Below are 22,102 nucleotides of genomic sequence, written 5' to 3'. Positions count from 1 at the left end.
CTCATGGGAATTGTAGTCCATGGACATCTGGAATGCAGCAGTTTGACTTCCCCTGCCCTGGAGAATCGCTGCTCATCTGAGTAGGCAAGACACTTTGTTGGCCCAAGAGTCCGAATTCAGTCTAAGCCCAGTTGGATCTCCCTTAACGGAGGGCCTTATTCTTTCAATGTTTCATTTTGCTGTTGAAACGCTCCTGAGATGTACGCTGTGCTTGAGGGGGAAAGATGGGTGCAAACGAATTAAATAGAATTTGTGTGAGCACCCCTGTGCCATGTCACCTTGAAGAGCTTGAACCGGCCACTGGCAAACAGTGCAGATAGCAAGACGTTAATCAGATATTTAGCCCAAGATGCCTTTTGAGTTTATTTACTGCAAACATTTTGCGTACCAACATTGACCAGCTTTCAGACTGGTGAGGCAACTGGGATCAGTCCTAACCCCGATTTAAAAAAAAAAAAGGAAAAGAAAGCAGTCTGTCACAAGAATTGGCGGCAGATGTACCCAAGTCCCATTTTTGTGTTTAATCTGTGTGGAACAAACCTCCCCACCCCCTTTACTCTCTCTTGGATTATCTCCAAAGCGGTCTCATATTCTGTTTTGACAACTACACAGCAGATGGGCTTGTACTTGAATGTTGAACAGAAAAACAGGCTGCTCACTGCCCATCTTTGATGCAGAGTACTCTCAAATGAGATCTGCACATTGCTCAGAAATGCCACTTAGGCCCCTTAATGTGTCTCTCTTTGTGTCTCCGCTATGGCTCATTATGCACGGGGGGGGGGGGGATAGCGGTGACTAAAATCACCAATAACGCACGGTGCCAGCTGTAACCGACCGCAGATTCGGTGCATGCTGCCGAAAAAGCCGCGTTAGCAAAACGCGGAAGAAAGCGCAGCTTCTGGGGGACCGGGGTGCAACCAGAAGCGGTGCCGGGGTCGCCGCGTGCATAATCGGTTACTCTGGGTTTTGCCGCCGTTGCGTCCTGTCCCGTGCATAAGCGGTTTGCTTCGCTTCTTCCCCCTCCACGTTTTCCATGTGACCCGAAATCGCCGTTTCGGCGGCCGTGCATAATGGGCCTTTGTCAGCGCTAAATCGAATATTTTGAGCATAAAGGAAGACCACCTGGACTTTGGTCTTACGGTACATAATGTTGGCATCAGGCTCTGGAGAGATGCAACCGTGGGGATGCATACATCTCTCTTTTGTTGGAATATCTATGGTCAATCCTTGGGCTCCTTCCAGCTGGTGGACTGAGTCATGCGGAGGACATGGTGAGGCCTATTGATGACCCACAACCCTCTGCGTCCTTTTTGTTCTTTGGTTGGACTTCTTTGGACATGTGAGTATTCTAAGCCCTGTCAGTTAGTGGGCAAAGTTTGGAGGACGAGGGAAAATTGACCTCAGATTTAGACAACAGAGAAGCAACCGGCTTAGTCAAGATGCTGTTAGGAGGAATCTCCTGCCCTGTTTGCCACACAGTTCTGCGGATGGGCCACCGACGACAACATAGAACACGTTAGAAAAGTCCTTAGGTATTTGCTGAATGCCACCGTTTTGTCAGGGGCCAGAGAAGAGCCCCGATAAGTCTGGTTCTGCCAGTTTGAGACCGAGGCGGGCTGGATTTCGGAGACAGGAATTGGTATGCTTGTGGTGGGCTTCCGTGGGTCGCTGCTTATAGAATCTCCTGCTTGGGGATAATGGCCTGCGGCAAAAGCACCGGAGTTGCCTCAGAGCCGTGGCTTGGGCCTAGCTTGTAATCTTCACTTCCGGTACTGGTGGAAGGCGAAGGGAGGGATGTGGAAGGTGAAGCTGTGGGAGAAGAGGGGAAAGTCAGTATTCGCATTCTGCAGCTGAGGGACATTGCTTATCTTTGCCTGTTCGTGACATACTATAGAATGGCTGGAATCAGGGACTTCCCTAAGGAGGATGGAAAAATGGTCCAGGTTGCAGTTTTCAGCAAGACAATGAGACATCTGCTCCCAGGGAAAAGAGGATTCCAGGTTGGACCTCAGAATGTACTCCTCCCCGCCTTTCCCCTGCACAAATGGAAAGGAATTCTAGCCCTGCTGGTGGTCCTCCTGATGCCCCCTGGGTTTTGGCCTCTAGACTAGATGGGTCATTGACTTGATCCCACAAGCATTCCCTTACATTCTTAGAGATGGAAATCTTTTGGGCAGGGATGCTCCGTACTCTTGGTGCTGGGGTGTGGGTTGGGGGCAAGGTGGGAAGGCTTCTGGAGTTCTGGCCCTGCTGGTGGAGCTCCTGATGGCCCCTGGGTTTTGGCCACTGTTTGACACAGAGTATGGACTCGATGGGCCTTTGGCCTGATCCCACATGGCTTCTCTTATGTTCTCGATGATGATGTTAGCCATTCAGTCAAGCCCGACTCTTGTGGAGCCTATGGCACAACTACCACCACGTTTTCCGATCTTGCATCGTTTCTTATTATCTTTGCCTTTCGCACATCACACTGTGGGTAGAGGTTTGGGTCTCATACTAACATGAAAGGGGGGGGGGATGGTTTCTCTTATGTTCTTAGTTCTTTCAAGCCTCTGCAGAGAAACATAAGCAGAGCCCTGCTGGATCAGCCCATAGGCTTATTGACGTCCAGTATTTTGTTCCCATGGTGGCCAACCAGCTGCATCTAGGAAGCCCCAAAACAGGAAGACTCCAGCAGCAGCCTGCTCCCCACACACTGGGCCCAGTCACTTCCGAATAATTCGGTTTCAAAATGCAGAAGATGTGCATTGCTTTCCAGGCATCAGGGCTGAAGGTGACCATTCAGTACACACACCCCTTCGAACCTCTGGCATATTTTGCACTGGTCATCGAGATCAGAATATTTCCAGCATGTTGCAATTTATATAACTTTGGGGGTGGGGGGGGGGTGGAGAAATCTCATTTTCAAGAGCAAATTAAAAATCCTGACTATTCGTCTTTTAAATAAAGCTCCCCCTTGGCCAGCATTCTGACCAATTCCCATTGGGACGAGGAGAGGATATTGGATACCCACGCACGGAGACGGTGTGAATGACGGAGCCGATGTTGCTGGGTAACACGATATGGCCAGGAAGAGGCTCCACGCTAAGGCTGGGAGGCCCTGATTGGTACTGTGGAACCTCCATGGTGGTTCCTACCAGAAAAGAGAAAAAAAGGAGACGTTTAGCCAGCATTCCTCAAATATGATTGCCACTTCGATCCCACTGTGATTACGTTTTATTGTAACGCGGCATGCTGCGGCAGGCCCCTCTGTTGATCTTCTTTTGTGCACTCTGAGCCTTGAGAATTCCATTTTCTTCTCCCTCCACTGCTTTGCCTGCAGTTTGTGCAAAACTAGAACAAGCAGATCCCATTTTCTGGCTCCAACCCAGAGCATCGTGGCCTACATTTTCCAAGACTGACGAGGGAAGGAAGGCGCATGCAGACCCCACCCGCCCGCCCGCCCCCCTCTCTAATTCCGAACCTCCCAGGAGCATTTCCTGCAGCAAGCTGTCGATCCGGGCCATTCCAAAGAGCTTCACAAACTGGACCTGCTCGATCATCTGCCAGGTGATGCTTTGGAGGGGCGGCAGGAGGAGGAGGATGTCACTGAATCGCCCCCGGGAATCGTACTGCCGGTCGTTAATGTAATCTTCCAGGTTCACCTGCACTTGGAAACGCATGTTCTTCACCTTCCCCGACTCACTGAGGCCTTTGCAGTCTGGGAGGGAAATGAAATGGGGGTCGCGGTGAGGTCTGTTTCCCTGGGGGAGCCCGATCTCGGAAGCTTATTAGAATCACAGAATCATAGAGTTGGAAGGGACCTCTGGGGTCATCTGGTCCAACCCCCTGCAGTATGCAGGACGTCACAGTTGGCCCTGGTTGACACTTGGATGGGAGACCTCCAAAGCCTTTGCGGAGGTAACCAATGGCAAACCACCACTGGATGTCTCTTGCTTTGAACCCCCCCCCCCGAGTGTATTCACACAATGTGTTTCCCACCGGAAGGAAAACAGCTGGTTTTGTATATTCCACTTTTCACTACCCAAAGGATTCCCAAAGTGGCTTATAAACCCCTTTCCCTTCCTCTCCCCACAACACACAGCCTGCAAGGCAGGGGGAACAGAGAGACCTCTAATAGAACTGCTGTGCAAGAACAGCCCTGAGAGAACTGTAACTAGCCCAAGGTCACTTGGCTGGCTGCATGTGGGGGAGTAGGGAATCAAACCTGGTTCTCCAGATTAGAGACGTCCTCTCTTAACCACTATACCATGCTGAGTATTCCCGTGCTGCAGAGTTGCATAGACTTTATCCGTGCTTTTAAGGAACTGCTTACTGCAATTAGGACTGTGCATTAGGGGAGAGGAAAGGGGAGGCGACTGTAAGCCGCTTTGAGCCTCCTTCGGGTAGGGAAAAGCGGCATATAAGAACTAACTCTTCTTCTTCTTCTTCTAATTACAATAGCTCAAATTGAATGCCGATTCACACATCATGGGTCAACCATTGAACAGTCTTACAAGCAGAACCATCAATGTACATGGAGTTAATTTTTTGCAAGGCCCCTGCCTCCAGAGATCTTCCAGTATAAAGCCTACTGTGTGGCAGATCACAGGAAGAAGGGGGAGAGGGGAGGAGAAGCCAGGCTAATAAACGTGGGAGAAGTCAGAGATAAACATGGATAAACAATAAGAGACATCCAGTAACTCCTGGGGGGAGTTTCCGATGCAGGAGGTCCAGGAGATGTGCTGTTGGCTTCTAAGCCATTCCAATTCCCCATCATTTCCAAGTATAGTTTTCCAAGATCTGTCAACGAACCGTACCTGGGTCGAAGAATATAATAGCTTTGAGGCATGCGTATTCGTTTTCGTCAATCTGGATTTCTCGCAAGGGCTTCACCAGTTCGTCCAGGATCCGAATGGCCACTCGAGCAATTTCCAGCTCTGGACACTGCATGGGGATGATGAAGTCATTTCCTGGAGAAGAGAGAGACAAATATTCGTCCGTGGGGCTTTCACTTAAATAAGAACAACAATCAGGCTGACTTTTGTTGGAGGTCAATCAAATCGGAGTCCAGTTGCACCTTTAAGACCAACAAAGCCTCTCCCCACAATACGCACCCTCGGGTGGGGCTGAGAGAGCCCTGATATTCCTACTCTGTAAGAACAGCTTTATCAGGGCTGTGACTAGCCCAAGGTCACCCAGCTGGCTGCATGAGGAGGAGCAGGGAATCAAACCAAGCTTGCCAGATTAGAAGCTGCTGCTCTTGACAACACACCAAGCTATCTCTCAGTAGAAGATCTGGGAAGAACCTGTTGCAAAAGCCCAAGGGATAGGAATGAACGACATTACCTAATAACAGAAAATCGGTGTACGGTATAGACCGTTTTGCCACTCCCAACAGCAAGTGCTCCCCGGCATGGGCTCTTAGCAAGGCAACCTGCGGATTATAAGAGAGAGCACAGAATCAGCTCCTTTGTATACCAGACCATGCAGTCCCTTTTACAAATGGCTTTCATTGGAACTCTCGCTAGAACTGCTGTGAATGAAAAAATGATTCACCACTAAAGGGGTGGGCAAAACGTGGCCTTCCAGATGTCCGTAGACTACAGTTCCCAGCTGGCAAGGGCTCATGGGAATTGTAGTTCACGGACGTCTGGAGGGCCCACAGTTTGCCCACCCCTGCACTACTAGCATTTAGTGCCTTCTGCTTTCACTGCCTTTTGCAGTGACTCCGGAAGACTCCCTCTCCCTGGCTGTAGCTGTGGCTCAGTGGTAGAGCATCTGCTTGGCATGCAAAAGGTCCCAAGTTCAATCCCTGGCACGGCCAGTCAAAAGGACTAGGTGGCCGTTGATGTGAAAGCCCTTTCTCTGCCTGGGATTCCGAAAAGCAGCTGCTACTCTGAGTAGACAAGACTGACCAGGATGGACTGTGGGTTTGCTTTGGCATGAGGCAGCTTCATGCCTCCATACTGAGGAGAAGCCATGGCTCGGTAGAAGGTCCCAGGTTCAATTCCTGCTAATTTCCCAAATATCAAAGCAGCCGTGGACTCTTAAGCAATGGGGGGGGGGGAGCTATCTGTCAATTTCTGCTCATTTTATTAGCAAAGCTTAAAAAAATACACATCAGAGAATCTTCCAGAAAATGAGAACATTTGAATATATGTTAAGAATTTAGTTGTGAGCCGCTGATGCAAATTTTGAGTTGGAAACAGCTTGTGTATCCGGGCTCCATTCTGGCTCAACTTGAATAAAGAAGAAAAAGTTTTTCACCTATGCCTGTTTCTTTCTAAGCTTGGCTTCACACAACTGACGGGTCCATTCGTTCTTGGCATCTACCTGGAGGTTGGCAACTCTCATTCATACATTCATTAATTCATTAATTAATTCATTCATTCATTCATTCATTCATTCACATTTATATCTTTGGACTCGGGATCTCTGCTTCTACGAATGCGCTCGCTTCTTTTGCAAACTGGCTCCCAAAGCATGGATGCAAAGCCCACCTGAGTGCAGGTGCCCATGTTTCATACCTGGTCGTCCAGAGGAAGCTCACAGAATGCTGGGATGTATTTTGCCCACTCGACCAGGACCAGGAGCTGCTGCTTCATGGATTCGCACACATCATTGATGGTTGCGATCTTCTTCATGGCGATGTCGGCACTGTGCACCGGGCGGAGAGCCGAATACTGCAAGCAAAGAGGTTGTGTGTGCTTGACTGAGAGAGGCCCCCTCATCACAATGCATCTTCCCCTTTTTATCTTTTTATCCCCTCCTTAAATGGGTCTGATAAGCTGCCTGTTGGCAGAGTTGCAAGAGAGGGGCGAAGCACCCGGCCGTATAGAAGAATAAAATTGTTTTATTAAGAAGAGAAACAACCTTGACGACGAAGAAGAAGAAGACTTGGCTTTTGTACCCTGCTTTTCACTACCCAACGAAGTCTCAAAACAATAGTCTTCACTTCCTCTCCCCACAATCCTGTGAGGTAGGCGGGGCTGAGAGCCCTGACAGGATTGCTCTGTGAGAATAGAACTATCAGGACTGTGACAAGCCCAAGGTCGCCCACCTGGCTGTATGTGGAGGAGCGGGGAATCAAACCTGCCGCTCCTAACCACTACACCAAGCTTGTATGGAAAGAGGGAGGAAGAGAGACCTATCTTACGTGTTCTAACTGCGTTTTGCAGTCATTCTGTTCCAGAGGCAAGCTGGGAGGAATATGCTCAAAGGAGCACGACGTCTCCAAAGAGCTAATCAGGATGCTGAAGGAGAGCATTTGAAAAACCCTTTCCCATTTGAGTTTCTTACTCAAACTATACTAAAGAAGACACATCTCCTCCAATGCCCCCTGCAGGCAATTCTTTTTCTTCTCATCAGCCCTGCAAAATTCAGATCTTGCAAATTCAAACACTGCCCAGGTTCTATTCACAGCATGGCGAATGTCCCCTTTGACCAGAAGGTGGCATTAGATGATAACTCTTTTAACGACAGTGTGGGTGGAAGCCAAAGCCGGAAATGATTTTGTTTGCAACCTGCAACTCAATCCACCTTGGCTGAAACAGGCCTTTGGAGATTTGACTTATATACCTAATTTCTTCTATACATAATTGCAGTTATCCAGAAATTTGTGCCTGAGCTTAAAAAATCCAAACCACTCAGCATATAAAGCCAAAATATCACAAGCGTACTCAACAGTCAAGGAAATTCACAGTGAATTAGAAAACGAGGACGCCAGAATCACTTTCATTCTGCGGTTGTTTAAAATGTAACCTCTGTCTGTGGCAGAAAAGTCATTAATGCTTCTAGTAGCCAGTCTCCAGGTGGGACCTGGCAATCTCCCATATTTCCAACTGATCTCCTTTGGCATTAAACCTTACTGATGTCCCTCCCCTTGTTCTGACAACACCCTCCCCCCCCCGCTCCATCCCCAAATCTCCAGGAATTTAACACCCTGGAGGTGGCAGCCCAAATTCTTACAAACATCAGGGAGAGGCGGGAGAGGAGCCTGTATCTTTGGCTGTTTTGTGGGGACTTGCATGCCTGAATGCTTCTCCATTCAACTCCCCATGCACAGAAATCTAGCAGATCAGGGATATGTCCTTATCTTTTCCCTGACACTCTAGCTTTCTATATCTAGGGATTTTGGCGGAGTGGGGAGAGCTCCGTATTGTTGAGGCCTAATCTCCTAGGCCTTTGATGAGACATGGACCTTAGCTTGAGTTTCAACCCTCTGTTGTTTACAGTCGCTCCTAAGAAGGCAAAGAGTGAAAACAGCTTCTCACCTGCTGGGCCATTGCTTCCGCCTGGGTCAACACCGTGATCGACAAAGCCCCATTGTCTTCATAGCTGCTTCGGCGGATGCTGATTCTGTCCCGCTCGTTCTGTACAGCTTGCAGGAGAGACAGGAAGAGAATTATGGGTCCAGCCGGTGCTCTCTTGGCTAGCCCTCAACTGTCCAGGGGGATGACTGGCACCCTCCTCTCCAAGGTTTAGATAAATTCCTACCGAGCTTCCAGGTCGAGTCAAACAAGACTGCTGATTCGTGAAGATCCCTTTTGCAGTTTTAAGGTAGGTGAGTGGCTTTCCTACAGAAGGTTATTTGGAGCTCATGGCTAGTTGTATCTGTTTCTTTGTCTGGGAAATTGGGAAGTTTAACTGATGTCCTTCGATTTAGTCTTTCAATTATTGCAATGTGATTAGTGGAACTTCTCTGAATAAGGTCTGGGGGTAGCTGCTGGTTTCTCTCGGAGTAGAGAAGAAAATGTTGTTCTTGACGCAGAGTCTTTGTGCCACTTTAAATGCAATACAATAAGCAGCGGCATCATTGTTTAAATTGGCACAATAAGTGGGTAATTATATATAGGCACTCAAATAAAGGTATAGAATCCTATTTGGAGACACAAATATTGGACAACGCCAACAGCTACTATGTTAGGATATACAGGGAGGCCATTGGAATTCACAAACACCCATGCAGTTACAACAAAAAACAGAAGAGAGTCGAAAATCAATAAAATCCAGCTAGCAGCCCTTAAAACACCAAAATAAAAGACCACGGGACGCTAAAAACACCTCACAATGGTTCATCAGATAAGACAGACAAGGCCTTGACTATTGGACTTTCTAATGAACTCTACCAGACAGAGAAAAACCACTTCCTAATGGACTTGCTAATGAACTCCACTCAGACACAGGAAAAACGTTTCCTAGTTCCCGTCCATTCCCTGAGAGTCTCCTAGATAACACAAGAATGTGTCGTGTTACACACGCACACCAAGAATGAAATAAAACCTCTAGCAACTGTTCACACACTCCACACTTTGGCACAGAGAGGTTCCTATCTTCCCATGTCCTGCCTCTGAAGATGCCAGGCACAGTTACTGGTGAAGTGTCAGAGACTAGAACTACCAGGCCACAACCACACAGCCTGGAAAACCCGCAACAGCCACAACCGCCAAAAGGCAGGAGATGTTGTTCAAAATAGTTTTAAAAATTGAGGCCAAGAAATCAAGCCAATTCAGAAAGGACTGGTGTCTCGTGCCCCTCCACAAACCCCAAATGAAACACCTGCCCCATTGAGCTTGGGCTTTCTTAATGCTCCTGTTGGAATCTCGTGTGAATTGTTCCCAAGGGCATTTATAGCTTGAATTGCAGAGCTTTCTCATTTCGCTGGACTGCACCGTGTGGCATTTTCTTGATGATTTCAGCGTTATCGCAACAGAAACCTCAGGAGAAATGCCCTTGCCCCACCCTGGAGAGTTAATATTTGATCAATGCTCAAATTAAGTCGTGAGTGGGTAGTGAATTGTGCTCCTCCCCAGTTTCCCATCAGGGCAATTTCCCTTAAACTTTATTGATGGGGCATATTATTTCTTCGAAGACGGCCAGTTTGGTGTCTGCCGTGGTGTCCGTGGGCTAGGGAAGATTTGAGTTCAAATCCACACACAAAGTATCATTTGCTTCCTTTTTGCAGCTTAGTCCACCTTGCAGGGCTGGGGCGACTTTCTGAACCCCTGCAGAGAACCAGGTGGGATGTGAGGAAGAATGGAAACTGCTGGGAGCAGAACCTTTCTCCATTGTACCCTGTGCTCCTTGCCAACTGGCTGATGGCTGGAGGTTTGGGGGTGGAGTCTTGGGAGGGTGGTGGGAGGAGCCTCATTACGGCATACCGCCATACAGCCCGCCTTCCCAAGCCGCCATTTTCTCCAGGGGAACTGATCTGAAGATGACTTGCAAATCCAGGAGACCTCTAGCCCTTGTGTGAAGGTCGGGAGCCCTAGAATGAGGCAACACCTTCCCCACAATTACCTCTGTGATACAATTTGATTCCTTTTTTTGCAGAGCGGCCGGTGACTCAGTTCATAAGCAAGAGCCCGGCTGCCCCGGCAGTTTCTGGGAATGGAAAAAATCCCATTTGGATTTTGCCTATTGCAAGCAGATGCACTGCTACACCGAGAAGACCAGGAAAGAACCTGGGGCTTCAGGTGAGTCAGAGGCTCCGAGTCCCATACCTGGACTGCAAAGGAAGATTACAGGTGACCGTTGTCCCAGCCTGTGGAATAGACCCGACTGGGGGTAGGGAGAGGTAGGTGGGAACTGGGCATCAAAACAAGCCTCTTTCCTGCTGGGATGGTTTGCCTTTGTTTCAGGGAGTGCAGGCTCCTTGGCAGGAACTTCCAGGCACCTCCCATCTCTAAATCCTTGGATCAACAGGACTGTATTTGCCATCCTGCTTCGGATGTAAGATGGCCAGTTCAAGGTGGGGAAATATTTGGAGATTCGGGGGCAGGGATGGAGCTTAGGGAGGGACCTCTGAGGGGTAGGTGGTTATCGACTCTGCCCTCCCCAGTCACCGTGTTCTGCAGGGAGAATGCTCTCTGCGGCTGTAAAAGTGGGATACTTTCTTCTTGAGAGGAGCCATCTGGGGGTGACTCCCTGACACCCCAGCAAGCAGCCCAAAATCCAGCCAGCTGGCGGCTCTGATTCCCCTGAGCCTCTTGCCTTTTCTGCAGGCAAAGCAGCATGTGCGGGAGGGGGGGGGGACACACGGCGAGGAGAGAGAAATCAATAAATGTCTCAGCCGATGCCGCATCTGCGTCAAAGGCAGCAAATCAGTAACTTCCCAAAACTTTGCTTGGGCACGTGCCCCTGATCCTCGGTCAACAGGCCTTTGTAAACAGTCACAGTTTGGGGAGGGGATTGCAAACCCTCCCCCCACCCCCTGGCCGCTTGGAGGGGCCGGTGGTTGGAGGCCGGAGTGGGTGGGTGGGTGTTGCGTGGCTTGACTCCCGCAGATAACTCTGTTTACTTCCGAAGCACGTGCTCCGTTGCTCGTGGCCCACGGGCCCTGGGGTCGGAAGAGGGTTTGACTGCCCTGACCCGGATAGCCCAGTTAAGGCTGATCCCTTCAGATCTCAGAAGCGAAAAAGGGCAGGCCCTGCCTAGTATTTGGTTGGGAGACCTCCAAGGTTGATCATCCAAGGAACACGAGGGGTCATCATATTGTGATTACTGTTGTTTTAATGGGACTGTTGTTTTAATGGGAAAGTGTTATGGCTTTCCCTTGTAAGCCGCCTCGAGGTGCCATCATCGCGAGAGGTGGGGTATAAATAAATAAATAAATAAATAAATAAATAAATAAATAAATAAATAAATAAATGGATGGATGGATGGATGGATGGATGGATGGATGGATGGATGGATGGATGGATGGATGGATGGATGGATGGATGGATGGAGGGTGGATGACACAGAGGCAGGCCATGGCAAGCCACCTCCGAACCTTACTTGCTTGACTGGCCAATGGGGTGTAATGGTTAAGAGTGACGGCTTCTAATCTAGCAAAATGGGTTTGATTCCCCGCTCCTCGACATGCAGCCAGTTGGTTGACCTTCAGCTAGTCATCCCGGCTGTCCTGTCAGAGCTCCCTCAGCCCCACCTCCCTCCCTCCCTCCCAGGGTGTCTGTTGTGGGGAGAGGAAAGGGAAGGCGACTGTAAGCTGCTTTGAGACTCCTTCGGGAAGAGAGAAGCAGGGCATAAAAACCACCCCTTCTTCTAGACAAATGCCGTACAATAAATAAGACAAGGGTTTGACTCTTATTTGCGTGCCGCCTTTCCCCCCTTGTGGGGCTCGAGGCAAAGTACGTGGGTTTCCCGAGGCATTCCCTCCCCTGTCCCGGGATTGTTAGGCCTGCCAACCACCAGGTGTGGCCTGGAGATCTCCCCCAATTCCAGCTGATGGGGTGAAAGTGTGCATGCACACAAAGCAACCTCTGGTCTCGAACTTTGTCCTGCTGCTTTGTCCTGGAGGAAGTAGCTGTTTTGGAGGATGGACTCAAAGGCCCTCTGCTGTGTTGGGGTCCTTCCCCAGGCTCCGCCCCCCAATCTCCAGGAATTTCCCAACTTGGAGTTGGCAACCCTGATGGCTGAGCTGTTTTCGGTGGCCTAAAAACCCCTGAGCAGGAATGAAGCCGGCTCCACGTCGGCGTGACTCAGCAGTGCCCCCGTAAACGGAGCGGCCGAGGAATCTGCCGATGTGGCATTGCAGCATGACTCATCTCCACGCTCGGCCCGCGGCAGTGGCCGGCACCCGGTTGCAAAGCCAGGATGCGAGGACCCCCGGGACCCAGGCTCAGGGGGGGAGCAGGGAGCGGACCCCTACCTTCTTTCTTCATTCCTGCCCGGAAGCATTTCTTCAGCCGGCAGTAACGGCACTGGTTCCTTTTGTCCTTGTCGATCACGCACTGTCGGCTGAACCTGCACAAGGATGGAGGTGAAGCCTTGAACGCTTCCCCCGGACGAATCAAACACGGAAATGCAGGGCTGAACGGGAGCCCGAGGGTCATCTAGTCCAACCCCGTGCACACTGCAGGGAAGTTCACAGCTGCAACTACTATCACCCACTCTCCCTGTGACCCCAGTTCTATCCCAGACCAGACCTCCTCACAGCAGCCTGCAGTGGGACCGTTCCGGTCCGGGGTAGGATCATAATCCTGCTCTTGCCATTGGCCATTGTGTGGCTGGATCCCGAGTCTGCCGGATCCAATTGGTTTGAGTCGAAATTGACCAATTGGCGTACGCTGGCGGGAATCTGTTATTGTTCTTCCCCGCGTATATGTTGGTAGCTACTCTGGCTCCACCCCCATGAGAAAATGCAGGAACCTCCCTCAACAAGCTAGGTTCAAGTCCACCAGTACCCTAGACCAGGGGTAGTCAAACTGCGGCCCTCCAGATGTCCATGGACTACAATTCCCAGGAGCCCCTGCCAGCGTTCGCTGGCAGGGGCTCATGGGAATTGTAGTCCATGGACATCTGGAGGGCCGCAGTTTGACTACCCCTGCCCTAGACCAAGAAGATTTTCGCAGTGTCAGGTTTCAAGTTTCATAGCTCCCTTTGGCAGATATCTGAAAATAAGGTGGCCCTAGGGATGTCCACCTCCAGGCGGAACCTGGGAATCCCCCAGAATGACGCCTCACCTCCATACAGCAGGGATCAATTCTTCCGGGGGGAAAAGGCTGCTTTGGAGGCCCCTGTCCTCCCCAGCCTCCATCCCGAGCTCTCCAGGAATTCCCCAACCCGGGGTAGGGATGGCTGCCATTCCTGCTGACCAATCTGGAGGTCCCCCAGGGCCCCCTCCAAGCCCCCAGCCTCACCTGCACGAATAGACATGATTCTTACGGACGCTCCTTCGGAAGAAGCCCTTGCAGCCGTCGCAGCTGGACGCCCCGTAATGTTTCCCCGTGGCGCGGTCTCCGCAGATGGCGCACAGCGAGCTGATCTCGTTCCCGAGCAAGCTGCCGTTGACGGACTCGGAAGCAGTGGCTTCTGCAAAAACAAAAGGGTAGATTTCATTAGAACTTGTGTGCTTTGTCAGCTGCAACACACCCTGGCCAGATGGCCCAAGCTAGCCCGGTCTTGTTCTATCTCAGAAGCTAAGTTGGGTTGGCCGTGGTCAGTATTGGTTAGAGCAAACCATCTCTGTTTGCCTCTTCCTTTGAAAGCCCTAAAGCAGGGGTAGTCAACCTGTGGTCCTCCAGATGTACATGGACTACAATTCCCATGAGCCCCTGCCAGTGTTTGCTGGCAGGGGCTCATGGGAATTGGAGTCCATGGACATCTGGAGGACCACAGGTGGACTACCTTTGCCCTAAAGGATAGTCAAAAGTCAACTGCAACTTCCCACCATCAGGAACAATATTCCAGAGCTTCACTGCAGCATGGAGCTTGTATTCCCCAAATTTATTTGCTGACTTTTGGAAGGAAGCCCGTTGCTATGGCAGATCATAGAATTTGGTGGCAGACCTTTCGAGTTCGAGCCAGAGACAGACAACAACCAGATGCCATCTGAGGAGATGAGTTTGGGGTAATTTGGGGTACAGGAAAAATAATTCCTAATGTAAAACAAAAAACAAAAAATTAGGAGTAGCTCTACGATGTATTTGCAACCAGAACGTTCTGGCACCAAAATCTCCCTCTCAGTCCAAGATGCACGCGTGTTTTGGCTGCGATGAAGATGTCATATGTAGATTGAGAATTTACAACCGAATTTTGTGGGACATAAGTTTGTCCTTCCAACTCCGTTGTGCTTTGAGGACGTGCGTCTACCGCTGCCCTTTAATATGTACAAAGCCTCGTCTTTCAACGTCAGAATGAATTATTGGTGGTTTAACATTCGGTGGGAGGGGCTTTGATCCTTCTATTACACTAACCTTGGAGGAAGGCTGCTGAATTATTTTAAATACAGAATTTACCATGTACCTACAGAGCCATTAAAAAACAGGGATAGGTTCTGGGGAAGAAGAAGTTTTGAGGTAGAAGAAGTTTTGCATGTGCCCAGGACCCGGTCCTCAGCATCTCCAGTTAACCAGTGACAGGCAAAATTTAACCTCTAGAGAACATTTTCAGAGTGGCACAGTTGCCCAAAGTCCAGAGGGGCTTCCAGTCATCCTGTGGTACCTTCCTACCCATGAGCACATGGCATGCTCCACTGCCGTCCTTCCTCTACCCCCCCCCCAAATTCCCAGGTCTTTCCTAACCAAGAGCTGACAGCTGTCAAAGGCCCAGAGCCTTTAGCTGTAGCAAAGGTGGCTAGGTGACCCTTTAAGAGGCAGGACATTGCAAAGGAAACTGAAAATGACAGCTCTGCACCCACAGAGAGATGCCGCTGAAAACAGCAGCCCCACACCCACAGAACTCTCCTGCCGTAACATCTAATCCAAAATGCTACATCCGGGTGATTTTGATGATGGAGCTTCCCTATGCTCTTGACCAATGGAAAGGAAACAAGGTGAGGACACACTTTTCGTTGGGCAGGTGGTCAGCCTCTTCTGCTGAAGGCACAGAGCAAGAGGCAGAGACCTTACGCTTTGCAAGACGCCTCTCTTGCAGTACAGCTCCAGGATAAGGCTTAATTGCTTCGCTGGCTCATTCGGCCCAGGGTCAGATTGCAGCTGGGGCCCCGGAGCACAGCTTTGCAGAAGGGTCAGGGTGAACTTTTAGGTTTTGGGGGGGGGGGGGGGAATTCGGAATGTTCTCTCATCAGGGAAAGGCTGTTTATGAACCATTTGGCAAAGCAGCTCCAATGAAGGCCAAAGCTGTAACAAGGCAAGTCTGACGAACCAAGGAAGGAGGGCAGGTGTTCAGCTGCCTGCACACGATGGAGAAGAAGCCCAGGAGGGCGGACAAGATGGTACCCGTCGGGGGAATAAGCACACCCCGCTTTCTTGAGTCCATTCCTTGTCTGCGCCTGCGTAGCAACCCTGGAAGTCTACCATCCACGTGTGAACCAGGGCTGCCCCTGTCTGCTCCTGCCCCACCCAAGTTGGGGGCAACGTACCCCTAGATGTAGGAAATGGTGGTGGTGGTTTCTCTACCGTAATGAGCTGGGAAGCTCTGTGGACAGACGGGACCCGTTTGGACCTCTTTGCTCAGGATGCATGTCCAGGTTGGGAAGCCTTGGTTGGATTCTCCCCCCCCCCCCAGCCAGCCCCGCCAAAGCTGTTTTGACAATTTTTCAAAGAGGATGCTTATCCAAGACAAACAAGGCCATTTCAAAACAGCTAGTTCCTGAGCAGGCTGGCTTACTGATTAACACGTCAGCAAATAGATCGATGCCAACCTGAGACAGCCTTCGCCTTTCGGAAAAATGGAGCCTGCTCTTTCTATAGTATGAACATTTTAAATGAATGAAATATTAGGCAGGGTTATTTTGCACATTCGTGCTTAGCAAAAAGGGTGAGAAGTGATAGATGGAGTTATTTTAAAATTGTAAACAAATTAAAAAAATAAAACCTTATTGTTTCTCCTTTCTTCTCATTTTGGTAAGGAAAAGGATGTTCAGAACCAGGGCAGTACTGACCGGCACAGAATATCAGTCCTGATCAGGGGCAGAGGGGATTGGTGGGAACCACTGCACTTTTAAGTTCAGGTGGGTAGCCATGAAGCAGAAGAACCTGGAGGAGTGGGCAAGCCCGTGAAAGCTGAGATCTTGAAGAATAAAACTCTGTTGCTCTTAAAGGTGACCCTGGCCTCAAACTTTGTTCAACACTTTTATGGATGAGTCCTGGCACCTTTTCTTTTTTCCAAAAGGAGCTAGGGGCAGAACCTCTCTGCGATAACAATGAATGCTATTCAAATTCTCCCCCCCCCCTTATATTCCAAAATCCATGGGATGTTTCACTCAAGAATTCACACACAAATTCAAGAATTCGGAGGAACACTTCCGAATTCACTTCAAAAATGTTGTGAGAGGGAGGGAGGGTGATCTGAGTCACAGGTGAATTTTTAAGTGAAAGCTGGTAGCCATTTTCTTTGCCCAGAAACTGTAGCATCGCAGACGGTCAAAATATACACCATTAAAAGAAGCTGTCCTTCTAAAGGGAAGAAGCCATGCGGGGAAGGTATCATCTCAAATCCCCTGACCTCCAACCAGTCTTGGGTGTTGTATTCACAAAATGGCCCCTCTTTTTTTGTCAGGCTTTCTGTTTGGTCTTTATGTTACACGCAGACAAGAGCAAGAAAAGCTGACTAGCTATGTGTCCCTAGGAAGATAGCTTTAGGACCAGGGATGAGGGATGAATGGGGATGAAGAAGGAAGATTTTGAGTCCAAGCTGTTGATTCCCCGGTAGAAGCATGTTTCAAGAAACTGAAGAATAACCTCCCATTCTCAGTTACCAATAATGCAGAATCATGAACTGACAGCGACACAGAATATAAAATAATTCATATATTCCTTGAGGCACAGCATCAGGAAAGCGAGTCCTTCCTAGTGTGATATAAAATCTTTGTGAATACTAATTCACGGCACACCTTCTGCTTATATATGTCAGCTTGTAATCCCTGTTTTATTGTGTTCTGAGGAAGCATGCATGCACTTGAATCAAATTTTGTTGGTCTTAAAGGCGCCCCTGGACACCTGCTTTGAAATAAAATAGCTCTTGATGTAGGTCACCGTTTTGTAGGTAACCATTTTGTTGCCTTGAGTTGTCAGCACAATCATGGAGACTTGAGAGGAAGAGGCTTTCCAAGCAAATCCCATTTGTCCAATCTCTAAACGTGGAGCCAGAAATAACTCCATCCCCAGAAGCACCTTCTCTGCAAAGCCCTGGGCCACCATATTTTTAAAAACCAACCCATGTCAACCTCCAAAGAAGTCCGAGAGTTCACCGCCACCAACAACGGTGACACCTTCCACCCTTCGACCCAGCTCCACCTTGTCCACCGCAAGGGCAGTTTTTGAGCAGAAGTCACAGACGTTGACCCGGGGGGGGGGGGGGGAGAGAGAAGAAACGTCTCACCTGACGAATTCGAGGGCAGCACGCGGAGGTTTTCAAACTCCAGCATGGTGTACGAAGAGTCGAGAGACTCGGCGTAATCTGGCATTCCCATGTCCATTAGGGATTGACAGAGCTTCATTATTACTGTCAACAGAGACGGGTAGGGCCCCCACTGCCCTGCTGTCAATCAAAGGCTGGGTTTCCCGTTCGACTACCCCAAGCTTTCAGGATGACAAATCATTACCTAATCCTCCCCCCCCCCTCCCAGGGTAGCCACGACCCACTCTTTATGGCTCTCTCTTGTGTCCCGCCAGAGTCCCGTGCCCGGGCTCATGACTATATGATGCAGATAAGGCCTGGTCTAAGCCAACGGGGATTAGATCCGCAGTTCAATCGGGTATGCTTTATGGCAACCCTTGAGTAAACATTTTGAAAAGTGCAGCCCCAGAGATGTTGCAAGGCGTTCTCACCAAGCACAAGGCATTTGATGTGCCCTCGTGACGTTTCTTTCTCGGTAGGAGCTGCGATATTTGACATCGTTTGGGGCTGGAAAATGACCCACAGAGGAAATGATTTCACATCTAGGGCAGACTTTCTCAACCAGGGTCGGGAGAAATCCGGAGGGTTCCTGATGGCCTTGGAAGGGTTTCCCGGATAGGTGGGAGTTAAGTAATTTTATCATTTTTTAAAAAATATGATAAACAGTTATTGTGTGATAGGACCATACATGGTCATCTCAACCTGTTTCCCCCCCCCCCACACACATACACACACACCCAAAATGGCCAGTGAGGGGCCTGGAGGGGGTGGGAAGGGAAGGGCACCTAGGTAGCTCTGCTTCCCAACCGTATTCTGCGTGATTGCACCCCTTCTGGGGTATTCCGAAGCCTGAAGAATGTTTCAGGAGGTTATTAACAGTAAAAAAAAAAGTGGAGAAAGGCTGATATAAATCTTGCAGAAAAGGGTTGCCAGCTCTGGATTGGGAAATACCTGGAGATTTGGGGGACAGGGGTAGATTCTGAGGAGTGGCAGGATTAGAGGGGATACTTATTAAATCTGCAGACTATGCTAAAATGGGAGAGGCAGCAAACACAACCGAAGACCGAATCAGAATACAGGATGATCTTGATAGGCTCGAGAAGTGGGCTAAACTGAATAAAATTAAGTTCAATAGGGACAAATGTAAAGTTCTGCATTTGGGTAGGAAAAACATTTATACCAATATGAATGAATGAATGAATGAATGAATGAATGAATGAATGAATGAATGAATGAATGAATGAATGAATGGTACAGGGGGTGTGAATTTGTGTGGGGGGGAGTTAGGCTTGCCAGCCTCCAGGGGGGACCTGGAGATGCATTAGAATGACAGTTCCCCTCCAGACTACAAAGCTCAGTTTCCCTGGAGAAAAGGGCTCCTTTGGAGGGCAGGTGATAGAGCCCTGTAGAGGGGGGGGGGAGGTCGTGGTTATGAGGAAACCAGGGCAGGGAGTCAGCTCTGGATCTGCCTCGCAAGGGGGTTTGGCTCTTTGGATCTGGCATCCACACCGCCACACACCTCCTGCCCGAGGTAACAAAGAAGGCCACCGGCGGAGAAGTGAATGATGAAGCTGTTCTTCCCACAGTGTCATCCTGTCCTGAGGCTCAGTCACGTTTCCAGGGAAAGAAAGCTGGACACATCAGGGAGGTGCTTTTTCCAGAAGGCAGGTTGGGGGGCCAAGAAAGGAGGACTGTCAGCTTCTCTCGCTGCCAAACAGCCTGAACTCTGATTCAACCCCATTAACAGGGAGGCTTGCTTCAACCTAATAAATCCTTTAATAAAGCAAATAATGGGAACCGTCAAAGCCAACGTGAGGTCTTCTCTCTCGCCCCGCTCCATGACCTCCGTCCAGCCCTCCAACGGGGTGACCCATTACCAGAAGCTGCCAGAACCAACCCTTTGCTTTCAGACGATTGAAGAGGGGAGGAGAAACGGCCCGTGTTATCGAGGCCAACGGGTGACACGTGGCAGTACAAGTGGGGATCTGTAGGCTAGGCGCCCAGGGGGAGGATGGAGTCAAAACTCTGTCTTCGCCTCGGAGCACTTGACTGTGTTTTATGGCCATCTGTGAGATATAAAATAATTAAGTTGTGCAATCGTTTTCCTTTTGTTTAGGAGAAATAAGTGCAGCACAAACGATTCCTTGGAAAGATAAAAGCTTTTTTTTTTTAAAAAAATAAAAAATCCTTGGACTATGTACCGGGCCTTCCAGCAATGCCAACATGAGCTCCATTAGCCATTAATTAGTAGTCCTGAGAGTGCCTGAAATTCTTCACAGAGATTTTGGATGGCGTTAGGCCACATTTGCGCTGAGATGTGCGTAGTCCTGAGATAGGGCAGCTCATGAAGGTCCCAACATGGGTGACCTATGACTTGCCACTGGCAGTTCAATGGAGGAAACGGGATTTGGGGCGTACTTCCTATTTTCCCAGTTCCTGGAATTTGGCCTTGGCCTCTCAGGGGTGTCACCTCCCCTTGGATGCTCTCTTAGACCCGGTGAGGAGACGAATTACCATCCCATTTGGAGGTCATCAAAACATTTCCAGTGTTCACCTAGCAAAACGGCTCTCGCGCTGGGTGGCTGGCGTCTCTGGTGTTTTCTTTAAGCCGGGGCCAAAAGCCATTATCGAAAAAAAATCAAATGTTCTTAGCTGTAAAGCATGAAGGGACGCTGGGACCCAGCTTGATTCAAGCAGGCATTATCGCTCCTCTCTGAAGTGTCAAGGCCATAAAATTTTATTAAACACGGATTGGAAGGCCAAATGGTAAATCAATGCTGGGGTGTGGACTTTGCATCTTCAGAGCGGGAAGCCCCCACCCCACCCACCAGCATACCTTTTCATATCTGTGCCTTGGCTTCTTTCCTTCCTTTTTATGGCACACCGGGGCCCAACCCGGACTTCACAGGGAGGCACTGGGGTGCCATGGAGCGATGCCATGTCATCGTCATCATGGTTTCCTGTGGGTACCGGCGTTTGCTGTAGAAGGCAGGGGCATGTGAATTTAGCTTTGTTCAAAGGCACCGGATGAGAAGCAAGGAAGAAGAAGAAGAAGAGCTGGGTTTCTTGTGCCCTGCTTTTCGCTACCCGAAGGAGTGAACATCTTTGGGGGCTGCTACCCAAGCAGCATTCTGAAAAGAAATCTGTATAGCCAATTAATTCTCCATTGGCCAATCAAAAGGGCTACTAGGCAAAAGTCCCACCTTGCCCCGCCCACTTTCTAAAAATATTTGGCAGGGGCAAGGAAAAGAGTCCGTTGACGTTGACAATCTGTTGACGTTGACAATCTGTTGACGTTCCAGTCTTCCGTTTATATTATTTTGGGCACCCGGTTTCGCCATCCAGTCTGCTTTTGAATACATATTGACCTTCCCACCCGGCACCTACCCTGTTAGAATTCAGATGCGAAGATAAGCCCATTTCTCTTCACTCGGGCTTTGAATTAAAGTCTTATCCCCTCTTTTAGCGGTTACATTTTTATGACCTTGGCCCGTATTTCCTTTTTGATGTTTTTACGGCCTTCTTTTATGCTTCCCCGGGTTGTACGAAGCCATTTTGTTTTACTCGCTGAGGGTTTCGTGCTTGTAGACAGCAATGGATTTATTGCCTGGGAATTAGTTTTTTCTTACATTGTTCTTGTTATGGTTTTATTGATCTGTTGCTTTAATCTGTGTGCTTTATGGTTTTAATTCCCTTTTCTCTTGCCAATCTAGGTGCCTGGAGGGACAACGTATTTATAAATAAGTAAGAGGATACCCAAGATGAACCATGGTTGCCAAACCCGGAACTGTTGTCAGTCATCTCTAGGAGATTCCTAGAGAGGCATGATGTCACTTCCGGGCTGGAGATGCCGTTGTACCCGGCTGAGGTCCCTGGTCTCCTCAGACTCCTTCCTTCAAATATCCAGGACTTTTCTAAGCAGGACTTGGCAGTTCTACCCTCTCATGCTTAGCAACGGAGGAGGCTGCCTGGCTTGCTTCGTAGCATAGGCAGTTTTGTTGTATTTGATACTAGTATTTGAAATTTGTACGTGAAATTTTAACTTTTGGAAGCTGCCCCAAGACGATTCCTAGAGAGGTAAATAAATAAATAAGATGACCAAAATGGCTGCAGGTGGAATCTGTGGAATTACCCGCCCTGAGCAGGTGGAATCTTGCTGTTATTCACCCTGAGCATTGACAGGTCGGGATATAAGTAAACATTATCATCATCATCATCCCATTGAGGTCCCTACCATCCTCAGGCTTCACCCCTCCAAATCATCATGAGTTTCCCAACCCCAAGCTAGCAACCCTCGGCAGAATGTCTGGTGTTT

At 49.3% G+C, this 22,102-nt stretch overlaps 1 protein-coding gene and 1 long non-coding RNA gene across 2 annotated transcripts; one reads left to right on the top strand and one right to left on the bottom strand.

Moving 5' to 3' along the window:
• Window positions 1-331: 331 nt before the first annotated feature.
• LOC143824075 (hepatocyte nuclear factor 4-beta-like) lies at window positions 332-18,001 on the bottom strand. The gene is made up of 10 exons (XM_077310938.1): window positions 17,770-18,001; window positions 13,626-13,797; window positions 12,635-12,729; window positions 8,256-8,362; window positions 6,510-6,665; window positions 5,329-5,416; window positions 4,800-4,952; window positions 3,464-3,700; window positions 3,014-3,133; window positions 332-1,809 (listed from the first exon to the last, which is right to left on the bottom strand). The coding sequence occupies exons 1-10, from the start codon at window positions 17,885-17,887 to the stop codon at window positions 1,673-1,675; spliced, it is 1,383 nt and encodes a 460-aa protein (XP_077167053.1). The 5' UTR covers window positions 17,888-18,001; the 3' UTR covers window positions 332-1,672.
• Window positions 8,320-21,855, top strand: LOC143824078 (uncharacterized). The gene is made up of 3 exons (XR_013226680.1): window positions 8,320-8,541; window positions 10,315-10,457; window positions 21,501-21,855. It is a non-coding gene; the product is annotated as an uncharacterized LOC143824078 (long non-coding RNA).
• Window positions 21,856-22,102: the final 247 nt, after the last annotated feature.

This window comes from Paroedura picta, chromosome 14 (assembly GCF_049243985.1).
Source record: "Paroedura picta isolate Pp20150507F chromosome 14, Ppicta_v3.0, whole genome shotgun sequence".
Taxonomy (NCBI): Eukaryota; Metazoa; Chordata; class Lepidosauria; order Squamata; family Gekkonidae; genus Paroedura; species Paroedura picta.
Note: the sequence above shows the minus strand (reverse complement) of the source record. Positions and strands in the feature narration are given on the sequence as shown.